At 32.9% G+C, this 23,024-nt stretch overlaps 2 protein-coding genes across 2 annotated transcripts; both read left to right on the plus strand.

Moving 5' to 3' along the window:
• The first annotated feature begins 451 nt into the window (after positions 1–451).
• Positions 452–2,636, plus strand: LOC145121964 (uncharacterized). The gene is made up of 3 exons (XM_079057643.1): positions 452–965; positions 1,060–1,422; positions 2,051–2,636. The coding sequence occupies exons 1-3, from the start codon at positions 584–586 to the stop codon at positions 2,407–2,409; spliced, it is 1,104 nt and encodes a 367-aa protein (XP_078913769.1). The 5' UTR covers positions 452–583; the 3' UTR covers positions 2,410–2,636.
• A 13,170-nt stretch (positions 2,637–15,806) lies between these two features.
• Positions 15,807–16,559, plus strand: LOC145121434 (uncharacterized). Its single transcript, XM_079057183.1, has 2 exons — positions 15,807–16,085; positions 16,191–16,559. The coding sequence occupies exons 1-2, from the start codon at positions 15,807–15,809 to the stop codon at positions 16,557–16,559; spliced, it is 648 nt and encodes a 215-aa protein (XP_078913309.1).
• The last annotated feature ends 6,465 nt before the right edge of the window (positions 16,560–23,024 follow it).

Consider the following 23,024-nt stretch of genomic DNA (forward strand, 5'->3'; position numbering starts at 1 on the left):
AGCTCTTCATAAACTAATTTTATTTTTTTTATATTAATGCAATTTTGTAGATATTTTGATGAAGTTATGGATATGAAACGATTTTTTTTTAGATTTTAGTTGGGGAAACAATATCCGTGAATTACATGCACCATTCTGACTTGTGCAACGACACGATAATTCTTGTAGTTTCAAATAAATAACGAATTATAAACAAATAGTAAACAAAAAAAATGAATTTTATGAGGTGTGAAAATGAAATCATAAAAGATTAAAATCAAATAATCGTGATTTGATATGCAAATATGTTAATATTATATTTTATTTATAAAAAATATGAGTTTTAGTATTTCTTTAATATATTTTTTTGAATTACATAATACTAAAATTTTCAGATAATAAATTACATCTAAAATATATAATTCTTCAACCCTCCCAAAAAAACAAAATAAAATCAAAACAACATGAAGTTGGTGGAACAAACTATATAGTCAGTGAAGTTTTTAACTTTTAAGTCTTTTTCTTTTGTTTTGAAATAATTTTGGTGGCCATGTTTTAGTCAATAGAGCAAGTCTAATCTCCCTCATCCCAAAAGGAAGCAACTATGTCGGACGACACCTGCAACTTCACTCACAAAAACAATGAAGAATCATCATCCTTCTGTTGGTGGAAATCAATCCCAGAATTCAAATCTCCAGATGAATATCTCAAATCATCGTCATCGATGTTCAAGGTACTCAGAGAAATGGAGAGGTTGCGAATGATCAGTGAACAAGGTGTGGATGAACTTAAACACAGGCTCATGATCTACAAATCTGGTGATTTTTGGCTCCCAATTGGTGGAATCAAGAAAGAAGAAATGGATATTCCTCCAATAATTACTGTTTTGTTGGTTGGATTATCTGGCTCTGGGAAAAGCTCGCTTGTGAATTTTATGTACAGTGTTCTTGGTAGATCTGGACTCATCCCATTTTCCCAAACTTCAAGTGCGTTCGTATCTCAATTCACTTCACGTCTTAATTCCTAAAATCCTTTCTCTTTCCCTTTTTCATATTTTTCATTTTGAAACGTTGATTTCAGATGAATCATCGAATTATTCGACTATGATACTTGAAGAGCACAACGTGTTACGATCACAACGAAATGGGTTTTGTGTTTACGATTCAAGGGGTTTGGATATGGATCGAATGGAAGAAGGTATAGAGGAGATTACAGAGTGGATGACGAACGGAATCCGCCATAATCAACCATGTCGCTTCGGAGAAGATGATGTGGGGTTGAGCTTAAATTGCTCCTCCGGTGGGTTTGTGAAACGGAGAGTGAACTATGTGGTGTTGGTGGCGAATTTGGCCGACGTTTACAAGGCCTTCTTCTCCGGTGGTGATTTTAAGCCGGTTTTGGCCATTAAATCTCTTTTTCACTCTTCTTCCATAAGGACATCAAGTAAGTACATATACAAATTACTATTTCATCACACTTCCATGCATCTACTTTCCATTACACCTCTTTTACCAAATTGTTATAATTTGTTTTCATTGATAATTGTTATCAAAAAGTATAATCTATTATTTAGATTTTGATAAATAATTAAAAAAGGTCTCATTCACCTCAATGGTACAAGTTTTTTCACCTTCAATTGTACGGCAAAAGTGGAAGATGCACATGTGATGCAAGTGAGTCCAAACGTTTTTCTGGTTCACTTGTACAACAAAAAATGGAATGCAACATTTTTTTCTCTCAACAATTTTATATTTTTTCTCAAAGAAATTTTAATCTAACAATTTTTCATCAAGTTAAATTATTGGTATTTTATAACTTTTGATTTTAACCCCTTGTTATATTTTAAAGATACGATTTTGGTCTCTTAGGTAATTTTTTTTATAGTATTCATTTTCATTAATTGCAAAAAGTTCTCCGTCGCAACACGCGTTATAAGTCAAATACTATATTTGAGTACTTTACGGGAACTTTTACATTTCACACTTCATCGAAATGTTGGTTCAATGCTTCAATAAACTCAATACATGTAATTCAATAATTATCATTTTTAATATTTGATATCAAATATCAGATTCAGACCCAATCTTGATCCTAACACATGGTGATACTTTAAAACCCATCGAGCGGATAAATGGTCGAATCCAAATTTGTAGCTATTTAGGGATACCAGTAACAACCGGTGCATATGACATAGCATGCCTCACGGAAGAAGGTATACTACCAGAAGAATCTGACCCTGTTACATATTTTGCATTGACTGAAGCAATTTATCGGGCCCTATTACAATCTGATCGAACACATTCCCCAAAGAAGACATATAAACATCGGATCTTATATATCTTGTCACGAGTCATGTGCTCACTTGCTTGGTTCTTTGGTATGCTTTCGCATGTATTTCAAAAGTTGGGCGATAAGAAAAAAAGTGGTTAATTCGATGAACATGTTATCTAAAAAGACATGTTAATTGCTACTTTTATATTCGAATATTATTCGGTTAGGATTTTTAATTAATTGTGATTATGTTGGTATTAATGAGCATTTTATTTTATTACCTTGTTTTTCTAAGTAGACAATATGTACGTATTTATTTCTTCTTTTATTTTGTTGTATATCTTTGTGGGTTAGTAATGTATGCACCAAATTGTGTTGTCATTTGATGTTTGATTGTGTTGTATTAGAGCACCTATTTGTGCTAATTGGTAGAGAAAGGCAAAAGAAACATTAACACCTTGAAGACGGCTATTTGTGTGTGTTTTGAGAGTTAGAAAACAAGGAATCCATGGAGATTGGCTATCAAAAATGGTGTTTTGTTCTCCTTTGATATATGCAGATGTCAAAATTAAAAAAAAAAAAAAAATTAAATGCAAAATTTTATAAAGTAAAAGCTAGTTGGACACTAGCAAAAGAGAACAATACAAGGGATTAAGGCAAGAAAGGGTTTTGAAGCCAATGAACCCAATTCAGTGTAGCCTTAGCGTTACGGAAAGAAAACAAACTAAAGGAACTGCAATATTATCAAACATGTACTTTTTCCTATACTTCCGGACTCCAAAAAGAACAACGTTTTGAACAATAGTCGACAAAATGACATCCATACTAACTCGTCATAAGTGAACCGTTGGCTAACTATCAATCCAATTAACCATTTGAATAACATTAAGAAAATCTAGAACTAACTCATCTAATTAATCCATCACCCTAATGACAAAACGAAAAAAAAAGGTGATCAACATTCCCACAATCGAACATAAAGTAGAAGGGGTATCTAACCCCTTATAATCCAATCTATCACGAGTAGGCAAACGATTCAACAACAATCTCCAAATAAACAAAATAATTTTAATCAAAACCTTGGAATTCCACCTAGTAGTAACATGAAGGAAAAGAATTCAATGATCATCAATGCGGACTCTAGTTGATCTAACCGAAAACATATCAAAAGAATCATGAATCCACCTCCATGAATCTTTGCTAGAGGATAAAACCACATTGTTGAGGACCTAAATCATAGTCGAGAACTGATGACTCTCGGTAACCCCCTTATCGGATGTCTCCAAGCAATGATCCAACCATTATCACCCTAGAAGGATTGCACATAACCCTCTTTTTTAGTAAATAAGACATACAACTTATCAAAACAATTTTTAAAAGGTATATCCCCATACATCACCTCATGCCAAAATAAAGTATGATTATCATCCCCAACAATACGCCTTATATCCAAGAGCAAGATAATCCTTTTGTCATGAAGATGGTTAATAGAACCGACAATGGAAGACCAGATACCAGAACAATACCCCACCAAACGATTAGACCCCAAATAAACATCAAGACCATGACATGCTTTAATAACCTTCACCCATTAAGCTTCTAGTTTATATAAGAATCTTCAACGCCACTTATATGAAATAGTTGCACTAAAACAGACAAGTTACCAACATTCAACCCACCATGGTGTCTAAAATTAAGAACCACGTCCCATTTAACCTAGTTTTATCTTTTTATCATGATCATCAGCCCCAGAAAAAATTAGATCTAATAGACTCTAAGTGGTTCAAAACACCACGAAGAACCACAAAATAATGACATACAAAGCTGGAGGGAATGGTGTCACACTCTCTCATTTTGCCACACTGCCACGTAGGCACCAGATCATCATTTACAACAAAAGGGTGGTTTCTTGCCACACCCAAGGAGTGGTGTCACACTTTTTTTTAACAATTTTTTTTAAAACTTCATTTTAATAATAAAAACTCCATTTTTAATAAAAACTTCACTTTTAAAAAAAACATTACATTGCATTACTTAAAAAAAAGAACATACCATGAAATTAAAAAACACACATCAAACAATTAAAATAACTAAATATATAACAAGACATTAAAAAAAATCTTAAAAACTTAGAAAAAAACTAGATAACTTAAACCTACAACCTTAAAAAACACAAATTAAACGATTAAAATAGTATAAATTTTAAACCTACTTAGCATTTAGGTAAACATATAGAAAAAAAAAAGATTGTTTATATATAGGTAAATATGAAAAAAAAAATTGAGTGAGGTTTGGTAAAAAAAGATGGGTTATATAGAGGTAAATATATATATATATATATATATATATATATATAGAGAGAGAGAGAGAGAGAAAGAGAAAGAGATAGAACAAGGTTCAAATGTTTCTCATATGCTAAAATGCATCAATAATAAGTTACTAAAAATTAAATTATTATTTAATCAAATAAATATAGATATTAAATGATTTCCATAATTATATATATATTAAATGATATCCATAATTATAACTCCTTTTTATGGAAACTAATAAATTCGTCATTAATATCAGCAAGGATATTTTTTCAGAATGAATTTGCATCTAGTTTTTCATGTATGGGTTCATATTTTGTTTCATGACCCACTCACTCAAATTACAACAAAGTTACTTAGAACATGGAGAACGATAGTGTATTCTAGTAGAATGAGAGTTTATTCTAGAAGAATGAGAGTGTGTTCTAGTAGAATACATTTCGTTCTTCATATTACATGCAACTTTGTTGTATTTTAAGTGAGTGGGTCCATAAACAAAACAAGAACCTATACATGAAAACCTAGATTTGAATTTGTTCTAAAAAAATGTTATTGTCGACATTAATGACGAATTTAATTAGTTTCCATAAAAAAATTATAATTATAGATATCATTTAATATATATACAATTATGGAAATTATTTAATATCTATCTTTATTTAATTAAATAATTATTTAATTTTTCTAAATTTATTGGTGCATTCTACCATTCAATAAATATAAGAAACACATGAATCTAGCCATATATATATATATATATATATATATATATATATATATATATATATATATATATATATATATATATATATATAGAGAGAGAGAGAGAGAGAGAGAGAGAGAGAGAGAGTTAGGTTCAAATGTTTCTCACATCTATTGTGTGCTACAATGCACCAATAAAAATTTAGTAATAATTATATGTATATTAAATGTTATCCATACTTATAACTCATTTTTATGGAAACTAATTAAATTTGTCATTAATGTCAACAATAATATTCTTTCAGAATGAATTCATATCTAGAAGAATGAGAGTGTATTCCAGCAGAATGAAAGTGTATTCTACTAGAATAGACTCTCGTTCTTCATATTCCATGCAACTTTATTGTATTTTAAGTGAGTGAGTCCTGAAACAAAATACGAACTCACATATAAAAACCTAGATACGAATTCATTCTGAAAGAATTTTATTGCTGACATTAATGACGGATTTAATTAGTTTCCATAAAAAGAGAATTATAATTATGGATATCATTTAATATACATATAATTATGGAAATCATTTAATATCTATATTTATTTAATTAAATAAATGATTAATTTACTAAATTCCTATTGGTGCATTCTAGCACACAATAAATGTAAGAAACAAAATAACCTAGTTCTCTCTCTCTCTATATATATATATATATATATATATATATATATATATATATATATATATATATATATATATATATATATATATATCATCCCTAATAAATAAAGATCTTTTTGCCACATGTCACATTCTCATTTATTTTGCCACATGTAATTTTGTGGTTATTTTAAATTAATTTTTATTCCACATGTCATTTTATGGTTTTTTCATTTTATTAAATTCCAAATAGTATTTAAATATAATAATAAATGCATATCAATTTCATTAATAAATTTCAAAATTACTAAATTAAATATTCATTAATTTTCTTTATTTATTTGTCTAAATTATTTGATTAAATTTAAAAGAGAAAAAAAAAACTTTAATTTTTATAATTCAATATTTTCTTACTTTTCTTATAAATTCAAACTTTTCAAATGTTTAGAATTTTGTATTTAGTTTTTTTCAAGAAACACATGTAATACATGGGTCTCATACCTAATATATATATATATATATATATATATATATATATATATATATATTTTTGACATTTCCAATGATCATTTTCCCATCCACCAATCAAATTTTGCGGCCAAAATGGGGAGATGTGTGGCCAAACCACACCCAAGACCGCATTGGTGGTGGTTGGGGGGGTGTTCCCCTGCCTATGTGGCAAAAAGCGCGGTTTCCACTGCGTCACTCCCCATGTCTAAAAAAAATATTAAGGCTCCTTAAAAGTGAGTTAAGTAACAACCAATTGAAATTGATTTAGTCTTCCAAGTCGCAAGCCGTCTACGAAACATGTCCACCAATCCTTGTCAACCTGCAATACGATACACTAGATATCCAACTTGAGTACTCAAATACTTAAAGGGAAAAATAGCAGCCCTACACCCTGTGATCCTAGCCATAGAAGCAACCTATGCCGAATTCACCCCCACCCATAACAAATTTGATAATGAATTTTGTTGAAGACACATGTATGCTAATAGTGCACCAAAAACCTTTAAATCCTATAACAAACAAAAATTTAATTTTTTTCATTGCAAGCAAATAAATTTTAATATTAGATTTAGTTTTTATAACAAACATACCACAACAAACATTTTCAAGTTGAACTTGTTTGAAAAAGGATCATGTGATTTGATCTAATGTTGGAGTACATCTCAACTAACATTTTTAAAAGCTATAAATTTTAATCGTAACTTTAATCCAAAAACAAAACTAAATTATTGTTGTTATAAAGTTATAATCATGAGTTTTTCAAGTCTAGATACAAATAAACAAGAATTAAAATTTTTTCGTAAAATACTGAAACAATCTAAAAAATATCTTCTAAATTTAAAAATAGATTCTAACATATCAATAATTAATTGTATATCCAATATTGAAGCAATACATATAATAAATAATAGTATAAATTGGAAACAAGAACAAATAAAAAACCTTGAAGATAAGATAACAAAATTAATTTGTTAAATATGTTTCAAAAAATAGAAAATCATTAGTAATAACTACTCCACTAGTAAAAAGAAAATAAATATTTCATTTACAAAAAACACACAATTTATTAATATGGAAACTTTACAAGAAAAAGTAGAAACATTAACTAAATTATTTGCAGCATTAGAAATTCCATCCGAAATTCAAGAAAACAATATAGAAATAGAAAATAATTCAGAAAATAATGACGCAGAAGTAATATATGATTTTTCTTCAGATCACGAAAATCCTTATTCAAATCCATATAGAAATTCACAAAACAATTTTGGATTAAAACGAAAACAATCATATGTTGAAGACGATTATCAAAGTCAATATATTTATGGACCACCTTCATTAGAAGAAAATTTTTATAATAGACAATGAATGGTTAAAAATAAACAAAATAAATGGGAAAAAATATCTCCTCAATGCATACCTAAATTATTTACATTTCCAACAAATTCAGATATTCTTTTTATTGATTGTGATCAAAATCCTGAAGCAAAAATTCAAGAATGGAGTAATAAAATGGGAGTACAAATTCAGTTAACTGAAGAATTAAGAAATTTACACCCAACACATTTTCTTAATTATATCATTCATAAAACACAAGGTAACGCATATCGTTTTCTCTCATCTCTTGATGAAACCGAAACAATGATGATAGCTACTACTGATGCTATGGAAACATTTAAAAATGTATTAAGTCGTCTTATTCAGGAATTCATAGGAAAACAAATTGAAGATAAAGTATCACAAGAAGCTTTTCAATTAGAATCATTATGACATTTAACTAATCTACGAATTTGTAATATGTGTTATCTAGATCCATTTATATGCGAATATTCTGAACATTATTATAATTTAGATTCCACTAGAAAAAGGGTAGCATTAGATATGTTTTATCAAAAATTACCATCATTAGTAAGCCAAAGTGTAATAAAAGATTTCCAAGAAGCATTACAACAAAATAAAATTGCAGATACTTTAGGAGCACGAATAAGTATATTAAAAGCATGGATGCAGAAAAATGTTTAGAACAAAAAACAACACAAGACGCAAAAATTGATTTATGTTGTGATATCCTTTCTAATAAAGTTAATCAATATGGTTGTAAAGATAATAAAAAACAACAATATAAAAAGAAAATTTGGAAAAAACAAACTTATAAACCTAAATATAAATAATATTATAAACAAGGAGAAAGAAAATATTTCCGAAATAGAAAACAATATAAACAAAAATATCAATCTAAAACAAATTATTGCCCATCAAATAAAAAAGATTGTAAATGTTGGATATGTCAAGAAGACGGACACAGAGCTTATGAATGCCCAAAAAAGACTAAAAAAGAAAAAGAAACAAATCTATTAAAAATTGCATATGATCTTGGATATGAACCCATAGAAGATTCAGACATAGATTCAGATATAGATATTTATGTATATATAACTGATTCTAACTTAGATGCAGGTACATGATCCTATGGAAAAATTATTATTGGGATTAGATAGTGAGGGAAACTCCATATCTAACCTATCCGAAGTAAACAATGATAAAGTATACAGTGATATGAAAATATCACCAAAAGCATACAGTGATATGAAAATATCACCAAAAGCATACAGTGATATAAATATATCACCAAAAGCATACAGTAATATGAATATATCACCAAAAGCATACATTGATATGAAAATTCTCATATCATCATTTGAAATATTAAAAACAAACAAATTTAAGCAATCATTCAGGTACCCAAGAGACGCAAATATTCAATCAGCAGATATATTGAAATGGAAGCAATCATGAAGCAAATCAAACATCAGTTCAAACAAAAAGAGGAGCAAGAAGCATCATTAATCAGACAACTTGAAGTAGTCAGACATGAAAAAGAACAACTACAACAAACAATACAAATTTTATCATCTCATTCAGTACCTAAAGAAGAAGCAACTAGCAGTTCAACAACGAAGCAACCAAAAGAAGACATCCAAGAAATATCATCCGATGATAGTCAGTCACAAACAGTACTCAAGCCATAAAAACAACCTATGACACAAAATCCAGAAGAATATCCACCACTTCAAGCAGATCATAAAAATATAAAGAAATGGTACGTGATTTTCAACGGAGAAAACAAAGGAATCTATGACGATTGGGGAATTGCCAACTCATATATTCTTGGAAAAAATGTCATTCACAAAAGTTATAAAACAAAAAATGAAGCAGAAGCCGCATACAACGAAGCATACAAAGCAGTCATAAAAGATAATGTCGAATGTTTAAAAACAGTTCTCCTTACACCACAAAAACCTATATCCAGCTTTACCCCATAAAAACCTATATCCAGCTTTACCCTACAAAAACCTGTATCCATCCCAAAATCTCTTAACCAATTAAACGCAAAAATTGCCCTTGAAGCCATTCCATCAACCAAAGAGAAAGAAGCTATGAAAAAACCATCTGCTAAAAAATTTGCCAAATTATGGAATAGCCTCGTTTCATACACCGAAGTCCATTCTTTGATGGGCTTTTACCTAGTAGCCAGGCGCCCAGGCCCCAAAGCAGTCTTCCTAGCCGATTTATCAGATCCTATGACTTTATGGGATTATTTTATTCACGGATTTATCGACACTATCTATCTGGAAGGCACCAATTTACACTGCATCAGCGAATTCTCATCTGTTGTGCAAACTGTCATCAGAAATTATAAAATACACTTTGCAAAGCAAGAGAGAGGATTATTCATTAAAATGCATTCTAGTTACCCATTTTTTGATGAAGACTCTCAACTAATTGTCCCAAGCATTACTTTTGCAAACATGGGAATAAGCAACGGCTCGAAACCAACAAAAGATGATCTACTCCATGAAGCACCAACACAGGATCATCTAATTTTTGCACTCGCCGGTGTTTATTTACCATCATCACGCATAGGCAACGGTAAAGATCAAAAGTCAAGAATCATAGTGAATTATGCCAGTAAAACCTTCATTATCTATTCTTTAACAGACAGTGAAATCACTCCGGAAGCAATAAAAGCAATTGAAGACACATTATTGAAGACGTGTGTCCTTTCAATATGGAAAGGATTTGTTATTATTATTATTTATGTTTATATAATTAATAAAAAGTGTCGGTAGAATAATAGAATAATTATTAGGTGTATTATTTGATGTAACATAAAATGTGTAAGTCCCTCAATAGTCTAGGGGGCTATAGTGTAAATATGTTTGTCATATTGCAATCAAACGATTGCAATTCAATTAGGTACTCGGCTCCACATTGGCGGTGGTTGGGGGGGGGGGGGTGTTCCCCTGCCTATGTGGCAAAAAGCGCGGTTTCCACTGCGTCACTCCCCATGTCTAAAAAAAATATCAAGGCTCCTTAAAAGAGAGTTAAGTAACAACCAATTGAAATTAATTTAGTCTTCCAAGTCGCAAGCCGTCTACGAAACATGTCCACCAATCCTTGTCAACCTGCAATACGATACACTAGATATCCAACTGGAGTACTCAAATACTTAAAGGGAAAAATAGCAGCCCTACACCCTATGATCCTAGCCATAGAAGCAACCTATGCGGAATTCACCCCACCCATAACAAATTTAATAATGAATTTTGTTGAAGACACATGTATGCTAATAGTGCACCAAAAACCTTTAAATCCTATAACAAACAAAAATTTAATTTTTTTCATTGCAAGCAAATAAATTTTAATATTAGATTTAGTTTTTATAACAAACATACCACAACAAACATTTTCAAGTTGAACTTGTTTGAAAAAGGATCATGTGATTTGATCTAATGTTGGAGTACATCTCAACTAACAAATAAGGAATAAATAACGGTTGAGCTTGAAAGAAATTAGAAAAACTATTCAAGATCATAAAATAATTAAAAATTAGCAACAAGCCAATGAGGTCTCTAAAATCTAAAAGTCTAATCAAAATTGTAAAGCAATAGGGTTGAATCTTGAAAGAAGATAAAGAGTTAGAGTATTCAAGGGGAGGATAATATCTTACCGGGTCGAAAATCAATTCAATCTCATGTCTCCTAGTCTTCTACTTTTCTAATTTCCCAACTTTGATTCCCTTGTGTTTCATTATCTAAGTTTGTTGCTTAATGCATATCATAACTAGACGGTGACCCCTAACTAATTCCTTGTATCATTGTTCAACCCTAGGCGGGTTGCAAAAACAATGTCCTTTGTCCTTGTCTTCTACTCTTTAGAATTTGCAAACCTTGTCGCCACTTTTGTTTCATTTTTGAGTTTACCATTTAAGGAATATGATGTCGTGGAAATCTCCTTATCATAATTGGACTTTAGCCCTAAATAATGCCCCATATATTGTGTGAAATATCTCATGATTCATTTGCTAACGAGCTAGATTTTACTCATATCCATTCGGCCATTACTTATGGGTGTTTCTTTGTAGGGATAATGACTTAGGAGATCATCGAAGTTTCAAATTTGTTCAAAAAACATCATTCAAGTATTACATGTTCAAAAAACACCATCTAACTAAGACGTATGTTCAAAAAACACCAACAAGATACATATTATGTTCAAAAAACACCATCTTTATGGTTTGGGGTAACTTACATGTTTAGCCCCTAACTTTTTTTCTTAACTCGGACGGTCCCTAGTGTTTATATTTATTTTGCCTTTGGACCATGATCGAGTTAAAAGACTAATATACCCTTATTAGTTTCATTTAACTTTTATTTTTATTACTTGTTAATTATTTTTACGATTGATATATTTATAATAAATAATAACATAAATTGTGTAAATAATAAAAATAATGTTAAATAAAAATAATAAGGGTATATTAGTCTTTTAACTCGTTTAGGGTCCGCAGTCGAAGCAAATTTAAACTAAAGGGACCGTCTGAGTTACGAAAGAAAAGTTAGGGACTAAATATTTAGAACAAATTACACGAATGGTCCTTAAGGTTTTGTTTTTTTCCCTAAAATAGTCCTTACGAAACTTTTTTCCCTCAGATGGTACCTACGGAGCAAACTTTGCACACAAATGATCCTTATGACTAACTTTCTTAACTAGTTCTGTTAAGTGTGTGTGAAAAGACGAAAATTCCCTTTGTTTTTATTTATTTATTTATTTTTAATATTTTGTTAATTAGAAATTAAAAAAAAGTGGCTCTCTCTCTCTCTCTCTCTCTCTCTCTCTCTTTCTCTCTCTCTCAAGAACCCACGCACACACACTCCACATACGAACACAATTGATGATGAATACACACTCCATAATCGATTTGCAAGTGTGTGGTTGAATACTCCACCCACCAATACCGGTTGCACCGATGAACTCCACCGCCAGCCACCCTCATCCACCATAACCCTTACCGGAAACATCCTCATCATCTCCCTCACTTCACGAAACTAAATCAAACCAAATGTGACAAACATCACTACATCTCCCACTCAAGAACACACAACTACCACATCAACGCCTCAGAAGGTTCGTGAGTCGCCGAGAAGAAACCCACTTGTCGGACGTTATCTGATTCACCCACATGCTATCCCTCCTACTTCTCACTTCCTCTAATTTCGATCGATAATTGATTTCTGGAACCATTTAAAATTGATTTCCGAAACAACCGTCTCACTGATCTAGAACTCGATGAAGACGATGGTTGAGCCGCCCATCTCTCTCCTTCTCCGGTGATGTTGTTCCAGCTCTCTGATGGCGACGGCGTTTAGGTTTGGTCTTCCTTGATTATTAAAATCTAAAACTGAAAATCAAAATCGAAAAGCAACTGATTTGGGTTTGTTCTTGCTTGATTTCTTTGTGGAAATCGAAAGACGTTAGAGTCTTAGTGGAATCACGAAATAAGAGTTCTAAAAGAATACTGTAGGCAGCAGACGTTAGAGTCGAGTTTGGAGTTCGTTTTGATCGAAATTAGAGGATTTCACTTCAATTTTGATTATGTTTCACAAAATCGGCTTTCCAAATCAAGTTAATCTATTATTAACCTCTAATTACCAGGAGGAATTGGAGTGTTCAAACCACCATCATAGACTCACAGTGGGGCAAACTTTGAGATCAGTTTGCAAATCTTGTTTTGATTTTGCCTCCGAAATCTTCCTTCAGGTTGCAGTAGGGCTAATTTTCGCTAAAGCAGAATTAAGAAAACTACTTGCTGGTGGGCTTATCTGCTTCAAATAAGTTATGGTGGTTGAATCATGGTTTCGTGGTGAGAGGAGGGACGGTGGTGAGAGGGAGGGGTCTTATGGCTACTGATGGTTTGGGTATTGAATTTGGGTATTAAAACGAGAGAGAGAGAGAGAGAGAGAGAGAGAGAGAGAGAGACCATTTGTGTGCATAAAACAAAGGGCATGTTTGTCATTTAACAGAATTTAACGAAATCTTTTAACAAAGTTAGTCACAGGGGCCTTTTATGTGCAATGTTTGCTCCTTAGGGACCATTTCAGGGAAAAACGTTTCGTAAGGACCATTTCAGGGAAAAATGAGAAACCTAAAGGACCATTCGTGTAATTTGTTCAAATATTTAAGTTACCCCAAACCATAGAGATTATGTTTTTTGAACAGAACATTTACTTCATTGATGTTTTTTGAATATATGTCTTAGTTTGATAATGTTTTTTTAACATGTAACACTTGAATGGTTTTTTTTGAACGGATTTAAAACTTCGATGGTCTCCTAAATCATTTTCCCTTTCTTTGTATGGCCTTGATAAATTAAAAAATGGTTTGATTCCAATGAGAAGTGGGCGTTAGTATTCATGCACTTATGTATAGGTGTGACATGTTGATTACGAACTTATTATACTTAGAAAAATATGATTCAAGTTATGTTTTTGAAAAATATACACGTAAGTAATCACCCTTTCTTTTCTACACATACGATTTTATCTACAGAATTCTTTTTCCCTCCTTATAACAAGACATGCGAATTTATCTAAATCATATTGACCTCAAAGGGAAGTTGATACAACCCAGGCAATGCTTTCCCAGTTATTTTTTATTGCAACTTATTTGTAGTGGTTTTCCATATGTTGTAATGATTAAGTCGGAACTATGTTCGAAGATGGTGTCTTGCTGCATTAAGAGGTGGGAAATTCATAATAAAACTTTACAACAACCTCTCTTTGATTTCTAAAAGAGAACATTTAGCAATATAAATAGGGAATACATTGATTCATACAAACGAAAATAATTACTAACATATAGCAATATTGTTAACTTGTCATCCATCACCATGCATGCAATGCATGTCACTCCAATTTAAAAAATGGTAAACCGCACTATCGGAACGGCCTATGTCAACCTGTCCCAAGACCCACGTGGAAGGTCAATCGCGGAACACTATCGATATTTTGGGTGTGCCAGAGACTGAACCTTGGACCTCCTGTGTGAAATTTAAATCCTTAACTGATAGGTCGGGCAATGTCATAAGATGCAATCACTGATCTCTTGGATATAACTCGACTTGAATATATTTACATAATTTATTTAGCGATGTCACATATACTTCGGTTTGAGAAATATATCATCAATTAATGGTTTTTATTCCAAATGTCATTCGACAAGCTATTTAACGGATTTCTCTTTTCCCTTGTCATGTCTTAACCCCTACAAATTCTAAAGTGTTATTTGTGCTGACATTTCATGTTATTGTATGTGGGATAGAACATAAACATCAATTGCATTAATGTATTCATACAACTTTTGGACTAGCACTAAGCAATCACCATTTATATGTTTCTTTGAAATCTTAATAAGTTATGTAGGACCGTTCCAAAACTTATTAAAGTTTTATTTTCGGTCCAACTCCTATTGATTGTCATAACAGGTAAAAAGTAATAAGTATATATAAATTTGAAGAATATAATAGCCACATATTTGCATTTTCTTTACACAAAATAATAACAGATTTGCAATTTTTACTTATAATATATGTTAGCTAATAAGATTTTGGGTTTTATTTTATATTGGGTTTATATTGATCCATTAGCTAAAAAACCCTAATTAGCTAGACTATATATTATGTCTTTTCTATTCATTGTGTCTTGTACTTCTCATTTGATAATAATACGAAACTCAAGCCGTTCTATATCTTATTAGTTTACATGGTATCAGAGCTCGGTTGATCATTGTATTTTTGTTTTTGGGGGTGAGTTGTAGCAGGCACGACGTTGCGCGGATCGAGTATTCCGTTTCATTTTCGTAATTTTGGGTATGGTTTTCTTGATCGTTTCTGTATTCCGTTTGATTTGATTTGTTTGTTTCGTCGATCTCGAGGGTTTCGTTTCGTCTGTTGGAGTTGTTGATTTCGAGTTATTGATTGTTGCTACTGTTATTCGTATTTAGTGTTCTTTTGGTTATTCTCGTTTGACTGATATTGAAATATGGCCCTGAGAGATGATTCTTTTCGGTATATTAGTATCCAACTTGATGGCAATAACTATGCCTATTGGGGTTATGCTGTGAATAATTTATTGCGAGACAAGATTATGTGGAGGATTATTACAAGTGACAATAAGAAACCAACAGATGAAAAGGCTGCGAATTATGTAGCCTTACTGGATTCATGTGAAACTGATAACTCCAAGATCATTACTTGGATTAACAATTTTGTTATCCATTCTATTAGTACTCAGTTAGCGAAGTATGACACAACAAAGGAGGTTTGGTATCACTTGGCTAGGTTGTATACTCAGTCTAACTCTACAAAGCAGTATCAGTTAGAGTTTGATATTCGAGCCCTCCAACAGAACAATCTCAATGTTTAGGAATTTTATGCAGCTATATCGGATTTGTGGGATCAGTTGGCTCTTACAGAACCTGATGTGTTGAAGGATTTTAAGCCTTATATTGATAGAAGGGAAGAGCAACGTTTGGTTCAGTTCTTGATGGCATTACGTTCAAATTTTGAAGGCTTGCGTGGATCAATATTGCATCGCACACCTCTTCCCACTGTTGATTCGGTTGTTTACAAGTTGATTGCTGAAGAAACTCGTATCAAGTCCCATGTTGATAAAGGTCCCAAGATAGCCACTCTTGCTGTCTTTTTTGTTCCACAACGACCTCAGTCTTCAAACCAGAATCGCCCTAAAGTTGCATTTGATGAATGTGCTTTATGTAAGAAGAATAACACTTAGAAGGAAAATTGTCCTTGGCTGACAAGCAAGGGAAATCAGCAGCAACAACAAACGAGATAACCTGCACAGTCTCATTCTTCACAGCAGAACAGGTCTACTAGACAGTCTCAGTCACATCCCTCCTTTCCATCTTTTACGCCACCACAGTATGTTGTTGTTGCACCTTCAGTTGAAAATGAGACAAATTTTACACCACCATCAGCCTTGGATCCCTAGATTGTTGAGCAGTTCAGACAGTTCATTGCTGCCAATCGAACTGCCATGTCAGCTTCCATGTCTCATTCGGGTTTGTCTTCATCCAATACTTCAGGTATTCCTTCATCCTTGTGGACATTGGATTCTAGTGCATCTCATCACATGTCACCACATATGTCATCTTTTGCTTCGTTGTCATCTCGTACACCTGTCTCTATTATGTCTGTTAGTGCTACACTTATGTCAGTAAAGGGTGTTGGTTTTATTGTCACTCCTTATATATCTTTAACAGGTGTCTATTACATTCTCACACTTGCTTTGAATCTTGATTCGGTCAGTCAGTTGTGTAAGTATGGTTGTTGGGTCTTCTTTTCTTATTCATTCTGTTGTGTACATGACATTCGGTCTCGGAGGGTGATTGGGATAGGCCGTACACTTGGGAGCTTTACTATTTGGAGCAACTACATGTTGTTGATGTTAATGCATCTAGTGTTGATTTGTCGTCTTTTTGTTTAAATCCATCGTCGTTTGTTTCTTATCTTTGGCATTCTCATTTGGGACATGTGTCAGCGTCTAGTTTATAGTTTTTGGTTTCCACTGGTGTTTTAAGTTCTTTGAAAAGTGATGATATTTCTGATTGATGTGGCTGTAAAGTGTGAAATTTTTTTACTTTACCATTTAATAAAAGTGTCACTCGTTCTGTTTCTCCCTTTCATATTTGCATTCTGATGTGTGAGGTCCATCTCTGATCACCTCTAAATCAAGAGCTAACTATTATGTTTCATTCATTGATGATTACGCTCGTTACACGTGGGCTTACTTTATGAAGCGCATGCTTGAATTTTTCACCATATATAGTGACTTCAAAGCTCTTGTCAAGACTCAACACTCTGTTATCATAAACTGTTTTCGGTGTGATTTAGGAGGGGAATTTACCTCCAATGATTTTAAATAGTTATTAGCATCTGATGGCACTATGCATTAGTCATCTTGTACAGACACCCCTCGGCAGAATGGTTTTGCAGAAAGGAATAATCGACATCTCCTAGCAATTGCAAGATCCTTGCTACTTTCTGCTCAAGTTCCCAATATGTTTTAAGGAGAAACTGTTCATACTGCCACTTATGTTATTAATCGCATTCCTACTGCGCACACTTCGGGGAAGTCTCCTTATGAAATGTTGTTTGGGCAACTTCCAAATTATTCTTCATTACGAGTTTTAGGGTGTACCTGTTTTGTGTTGAAGCCTCGTGTAGAGAGAGATAAGTTGTCTTTAAAATAAGTCATTTTGTATTTTTTGGGATACGGTATTCTTCAGAAAGGTTATCGGTGTTATGATCCATCAAATCAGAAAATGTATGTCTCTCTCAATGTCACTTTTTTGGAGCACATTCCATTTTATATCATTTCTGTTCAGTCACATGAAGCAACCGGAGAGGAGCTTCGTACTATTGATACGTTTTAGCATTGACATTGATGATCCACCACCTGCCACATATCCACCACCTGTTGCAAGACATGACAATCCGTGTCTGTGTGTCGTGTATTCGTGTCAGACACGAATTTACACGACATGAATTTATTAAACACAAACACGAACACAACACGTAAAAAATTCGTGTGACACGTAACACAACACAAACAGACAAGTTTTTTTAACCGTGTTACACGAAAAACACGAATAAACATGTTTTTAATGCCTTTTTTAAGCTAGGATAACAGTAACATGCAAATAATCTTAATCTAAAGTATAAAGTTCAAACTTAAAATACGTATTTGGTCCTTAATATTTTATAAATATAAAATATTACCCTAAAGAATATATGTGTGGATATATGTGTTTACACGTGTCATGTGTCAACATGAATTTGTATCGTGTCTGATACGTGTTTGAACAGGTAAATTCGTGTTTGACACGTGTAAACCACGAAACACGAAGTTAAAATACGTGTCAGGCATGAATAAACATGAATTTCTAAAACACATACACAGAAAACTCGTATTGTGTTTATGTCGCGTTAATTGTGTCGTGTATCAAATTGTCAGGTCGACCAATTACTGATCAACCACCTGTCCCTGATTCTCTACCTACAGATCATTAGCATCCCCCACCATCGAGGCCTTATCGTAATAAGAAGTCCACAAAGCTTCCTGACTTTGTCTATTCCTCTTACTCACGAGTATTTGCCTCCTTTATTGCTAATGTACATCGTCTCTCTGAGCCAACATCCTACAAAAAGGCCGTTTTTGATCCTCTTTGGCAGACTGTTATGGTTGAGGAACTTGCAGCTCTTTATCAGACTCATACGTGGGATCTGGTTCCGCTTTCACCCGGAAAGCACACAATTGGTTGTCGTTAGGTATATAAAATCAAAACAAAGTCTGATGGATCCGTTGAGCGTTATAAAACCAAACTTGTTGCAAAAGGGTACTCGCAAAAGTATGGTATGGATTATGAGGAGACTTTTGCTCCTGTTGCAAAAATAACGACTGTTCGCACCTTGATTGCAGTTTCTTCCATTCGCCAATGGAAGATTTATCGGATGGATGTCAAGAATGTGTTCTTGAATGGTGATCTTCATGAGGAAGTATACATGTCTCCTCCACCTGGTATTGCTCACCAACCAGGTGAAGTTTGTCGACTTCGGAAGGCACTATATGGCCTCAAACAAGCCCCTCGTGTTTGGTTTGAGAAATTTTCTATGGTGATTACTTCGCTTGGTTTCAAACCAAGTAACCATGACTCAACTCTACTTGTTCGATGTATGAGTCCAGGTCAGATTGTTCTTTCCTTATATGTCGATGATATGATTATTACTGATGATGATCATAACAGTAAAAAGTATTTAAAACGTGATCTTGCTCACCGTTTTGCTATGAAATACTTGGGTTTACTACGTTATTGATATGTGCATATTTAACCATATATTTTATATAATATCTTAATACTTTTTGGTTGTTTTTGTCTCGATTTATGAACAAAAGGTACTTCATCATGTTAAAATTTCATTTTCAGCTTTAAAGACATGCTCGAGTGAAAAAGGAAGCGGAACTAGCCATTGGAAGCTTGGAAATTGAAGTTTGAAGAAAGAAGGCTTAAAAGACGAAAAACTCGACGAGTTGGCCATCAACTCGACGAGTTGGTCAGAAAATTCATGATTCAACAATGCCTTGATGTACACGCGTATTAAGTGAAAAACTCGTCGAGTTGGGTCTAAAAACTCGACGAGTTGGTGCGTAATTTTGGAATCTCTATATAAATCGGTTATTCCCGAAACCCAAAGATATGCTGGAGACTTTTTGGCGACTATTGACGATCAGAAAGGTTCTTGGAGCTCTGGTTTTCAAGAATTTAACCTAGAAGTCAATTTAGAAGAGATCAAAGGCAACAAACATTACTCTTTTCTTAATTTTTTGCATGAACCTTGTTTGAATGATTATATTTCGATTTTAGGATGCTATTTGTTGTAGATATGAGCTAAAAGCTTTTTACTTCTGTTTAGACTAGATAAACTTATGAATATGGTTTGATTGAATGGCTTGGATTAATTTTATTTGGTGAATTATCTTGTTAAGCTTGTTAAAGACCCTTATGTGTTAATCATAATTATTTTCTGTTAATAATCAAGTTTATTGAGTTGCATGAACAACTTCTTAATTGCTTGAATCATATAGTTTTGTGAAAACAATATCGTATGCCTAGTATTAGTGAATATGAACCTAGGGTAACTAGAAAATAAATAAGTTAATGTGTGAGCATGTGTGATGAACAACCACATATGAGTTGATTGAATTGACAAATTTAGTTAACTAATATTACAAGTCTTACTTGATCCAAATTGAACACTAGGAAACTTGATAGTTTAATCAATTGGCCACTGTTTGAATTAACTTGTTTGCTAAAGGATTAGTAATAGTGAACATGAACCTAATCACATTAGGAATCAGTAGCCATTGATATATTAATCCATTGCACTTGCCATGAAATCAACCATAGGAATAAGTGAATCGAATCTGAACAGAAGTCTCTTTTATCATTGAATCTAGTTACCTTCTATTCTCTTTAGTTGTTAATTGTCTTTGTTTGAGTGTTATTTGCTTACTTAAGTTTCTAGTATTGTAAAACTAGAGAAAACCCCCTTTTATTACTTGTTCTTATTTAGGTAATTCTAGTAGTTATTTTAATTGTTACCGTTCCCTGTGTTCGATACCCTACTTGCTTGAACTATATTGCTAATCAATAGGTACACTGTCTTTCGTGTGTTTATTTTGTGTTTAAAATTAGTAGGATTAAAACTAGTACTATTTCACACGTATCAGTTATGTCTTGGGGATTGAAGTTGATCAGTATCCAAAGGGTTATCTTTTATCTCAAATGAAGTATATTTTAGATTTGTTTGAACGCGTACGACTCACCGATAATTGGACAATTGATACGCCTATAGAGAGTAATGCAAAGTATTCTCCAACTGATGGTGTCCCCTTATTGGATCCAAGCCTTTATCGTACCATTGTGGGGAGTTTGGTTTACCTGACTGTTACTAGACCGAATATTGCTCATGCAGTTCATGTGGTCAACCAGTTTATCATTGCCCCTTCTATTGTTCATTGTGGAGTTGTTCTTCGTATTTTGAGATATCTTCGTGGCACTCAGTTCCGCACCCTTGTGTTTTCATCTACATCCTCTCCTGAGTTGCATGCCTATAGTGATGCTAATTGGGATAGTGATATTTATGATCATACGTCCACTACTGGGTATTGTGTTTTTCTTGGAGATCCATTGATATCATGGAAGAATAAGAAACAAGATTTTTGTTGGGTTTTGAGCATTCTAACACTCCTAAGGTGTACATGCAACCCTAAATACCTTGGATCTATGTTTTCTCTATTATACATGCAAACTTGAATATTCCAAGGTATTACCCTAACTAGCATATAATCATATGTTACTTGCATAATAAAACTAGATAGAATTACATACCTTTTTCTTGTGGTTGATTCCTTGGAGCTTTAAGAGCCTAGCACCAATAATGTGAATGCCTCAAGTGGAATCACAAATCACCAAAACAACTTGGAAGAACTTTGAGAGAATATGGAGCTCACTAAAATCGGCCACCTTTTCTTTTTCACACACTAGTGCACATTTTGTGAGCCAAGGACCCCCTTTATATATTATGGATGATTAGGGTTACATCCATGTAAACCCTAATACCCATGACCTTTCATTTACATAGGATCCATGGGTTAAAAGCTCTATGGACTATCCATGGACTTCCATACACTCTTAGCCCATCCTAAATAAACCTTGGCCCATTCCATATATATATATATATATATATATATATATATATATATATATATATATATAAGAGTCCATATTTAATTAGCCTCTTTTGATCACTAAATTAATTCCAAATTAATTTTTGATCAATACTAATTAAATAATATGATTTAATATTAATATATTATAACTTATAATACATTAATAATTCATAAATATCCTTTTTCTCATAAGTCTATCCATACAAATTGTTTCGGTGAAGTGCAACCCAAATGGACCATGTCGGGTCGGGTCAAGTCATACCAATTATAGTTATGGACTTAGACACTAATCCAACAATCTCCCACTTGGATAAGTCTAATAACTATTATTGCAAGTACGACTTCATAACCCGACTAGCAATCGTAGCTCTTAAAGCCGTTGTCGAACTCTGAACAAATCAAATGACGCGTCCATTAGATAAGTGATCATATATTCCTCCATTTCAGATATCATATGGACTGAGACATGGATTATAATCATTCTCTCTGTCCATTTGTTGTTTCCCGATTTCCGATTTATGACGACCGACTAATTGAACAAATCAAATCAGTCCAGGCTTGCCAAGCACTTAGGGTGTCATCACTAAATCATCGAGGGGCCCACAGATATCGCTTTTATCCCTTTAAGGGTAAAAGGAATGGATAAACTTCGACTCATATGCTTGCTCTATCTACTCATCAAATCACATACAAAGATGCATTTTATAACACCAAGTTACTGGTGCGTTTTCACATAATCAATGTGTAACCGACTTGTAGACTACAACTCATATTTCTCAGCTTGAAGAATATAAGATATTATCGTCTCATGATTCACTCGTGATAAAATCCATGAAGTGATTCAAATGAGTGTGGGTTGAATCCAATACTCGAATCTTATTCCAAAAGCACTCATGAATACTGCAGCTAAGTCTAGCCACCTAGACAGACTACAGACCCATTCATGAC

This window comes from Lactuca virosa, chromosome 6 (genome assembly GCF_052849685.1).
Source record: "Lactuca virosa cultivar CGN04683 chromosome 6, Lactuca_virosa_CGN04683_v6, whole genome shotgun sequence".
In the NCBI taxonomy this organism is placed as follows: domain Eukaryota; kingdom Viridiplantae; phylum Streptophyta; class Magnoliopsida; order Asterales; family Asteraceae; genus Lactuca; species Lactuca virosa.

Bases quoted from the DNA above. Each gene is read 5' to 3' on its own strand.
- LOC145121434 (XM_079057183.1), top strand. From the start codon at position 15,807: ATGGCCCTGAGAGATGATTCTTTTCGGTATATTAGTATCCAACTTGAT. The intron at 16,086-16,190 runs GTTTGGTATCAC...CTCAATGTTTAG, and splicing joins AGTATGACACAACAAAGGAG to GAATTTTATGCAGCTATATC.
- LOC145121964 (XM_079057643.1), top strand. From the start codon at position 584: ATGTCGGACGACACCTGCAACTTCACTCACAAAAACAATGAAGAATCA. The intron at 966-1,059 runs GTGCGTTCGTAT...CGTTGATTTCAG, and splicing joins CCCATTTTCCCAAACTTCAA to ATGAATCATCGAATTATTCG. The intron at 1,423-2,050 runs GTAAGTACATAT...ATCAAATATCAG, and splicing joins TTCTTCCATAAGGACATCAA to ATTCAGACCCAATCTTGATC.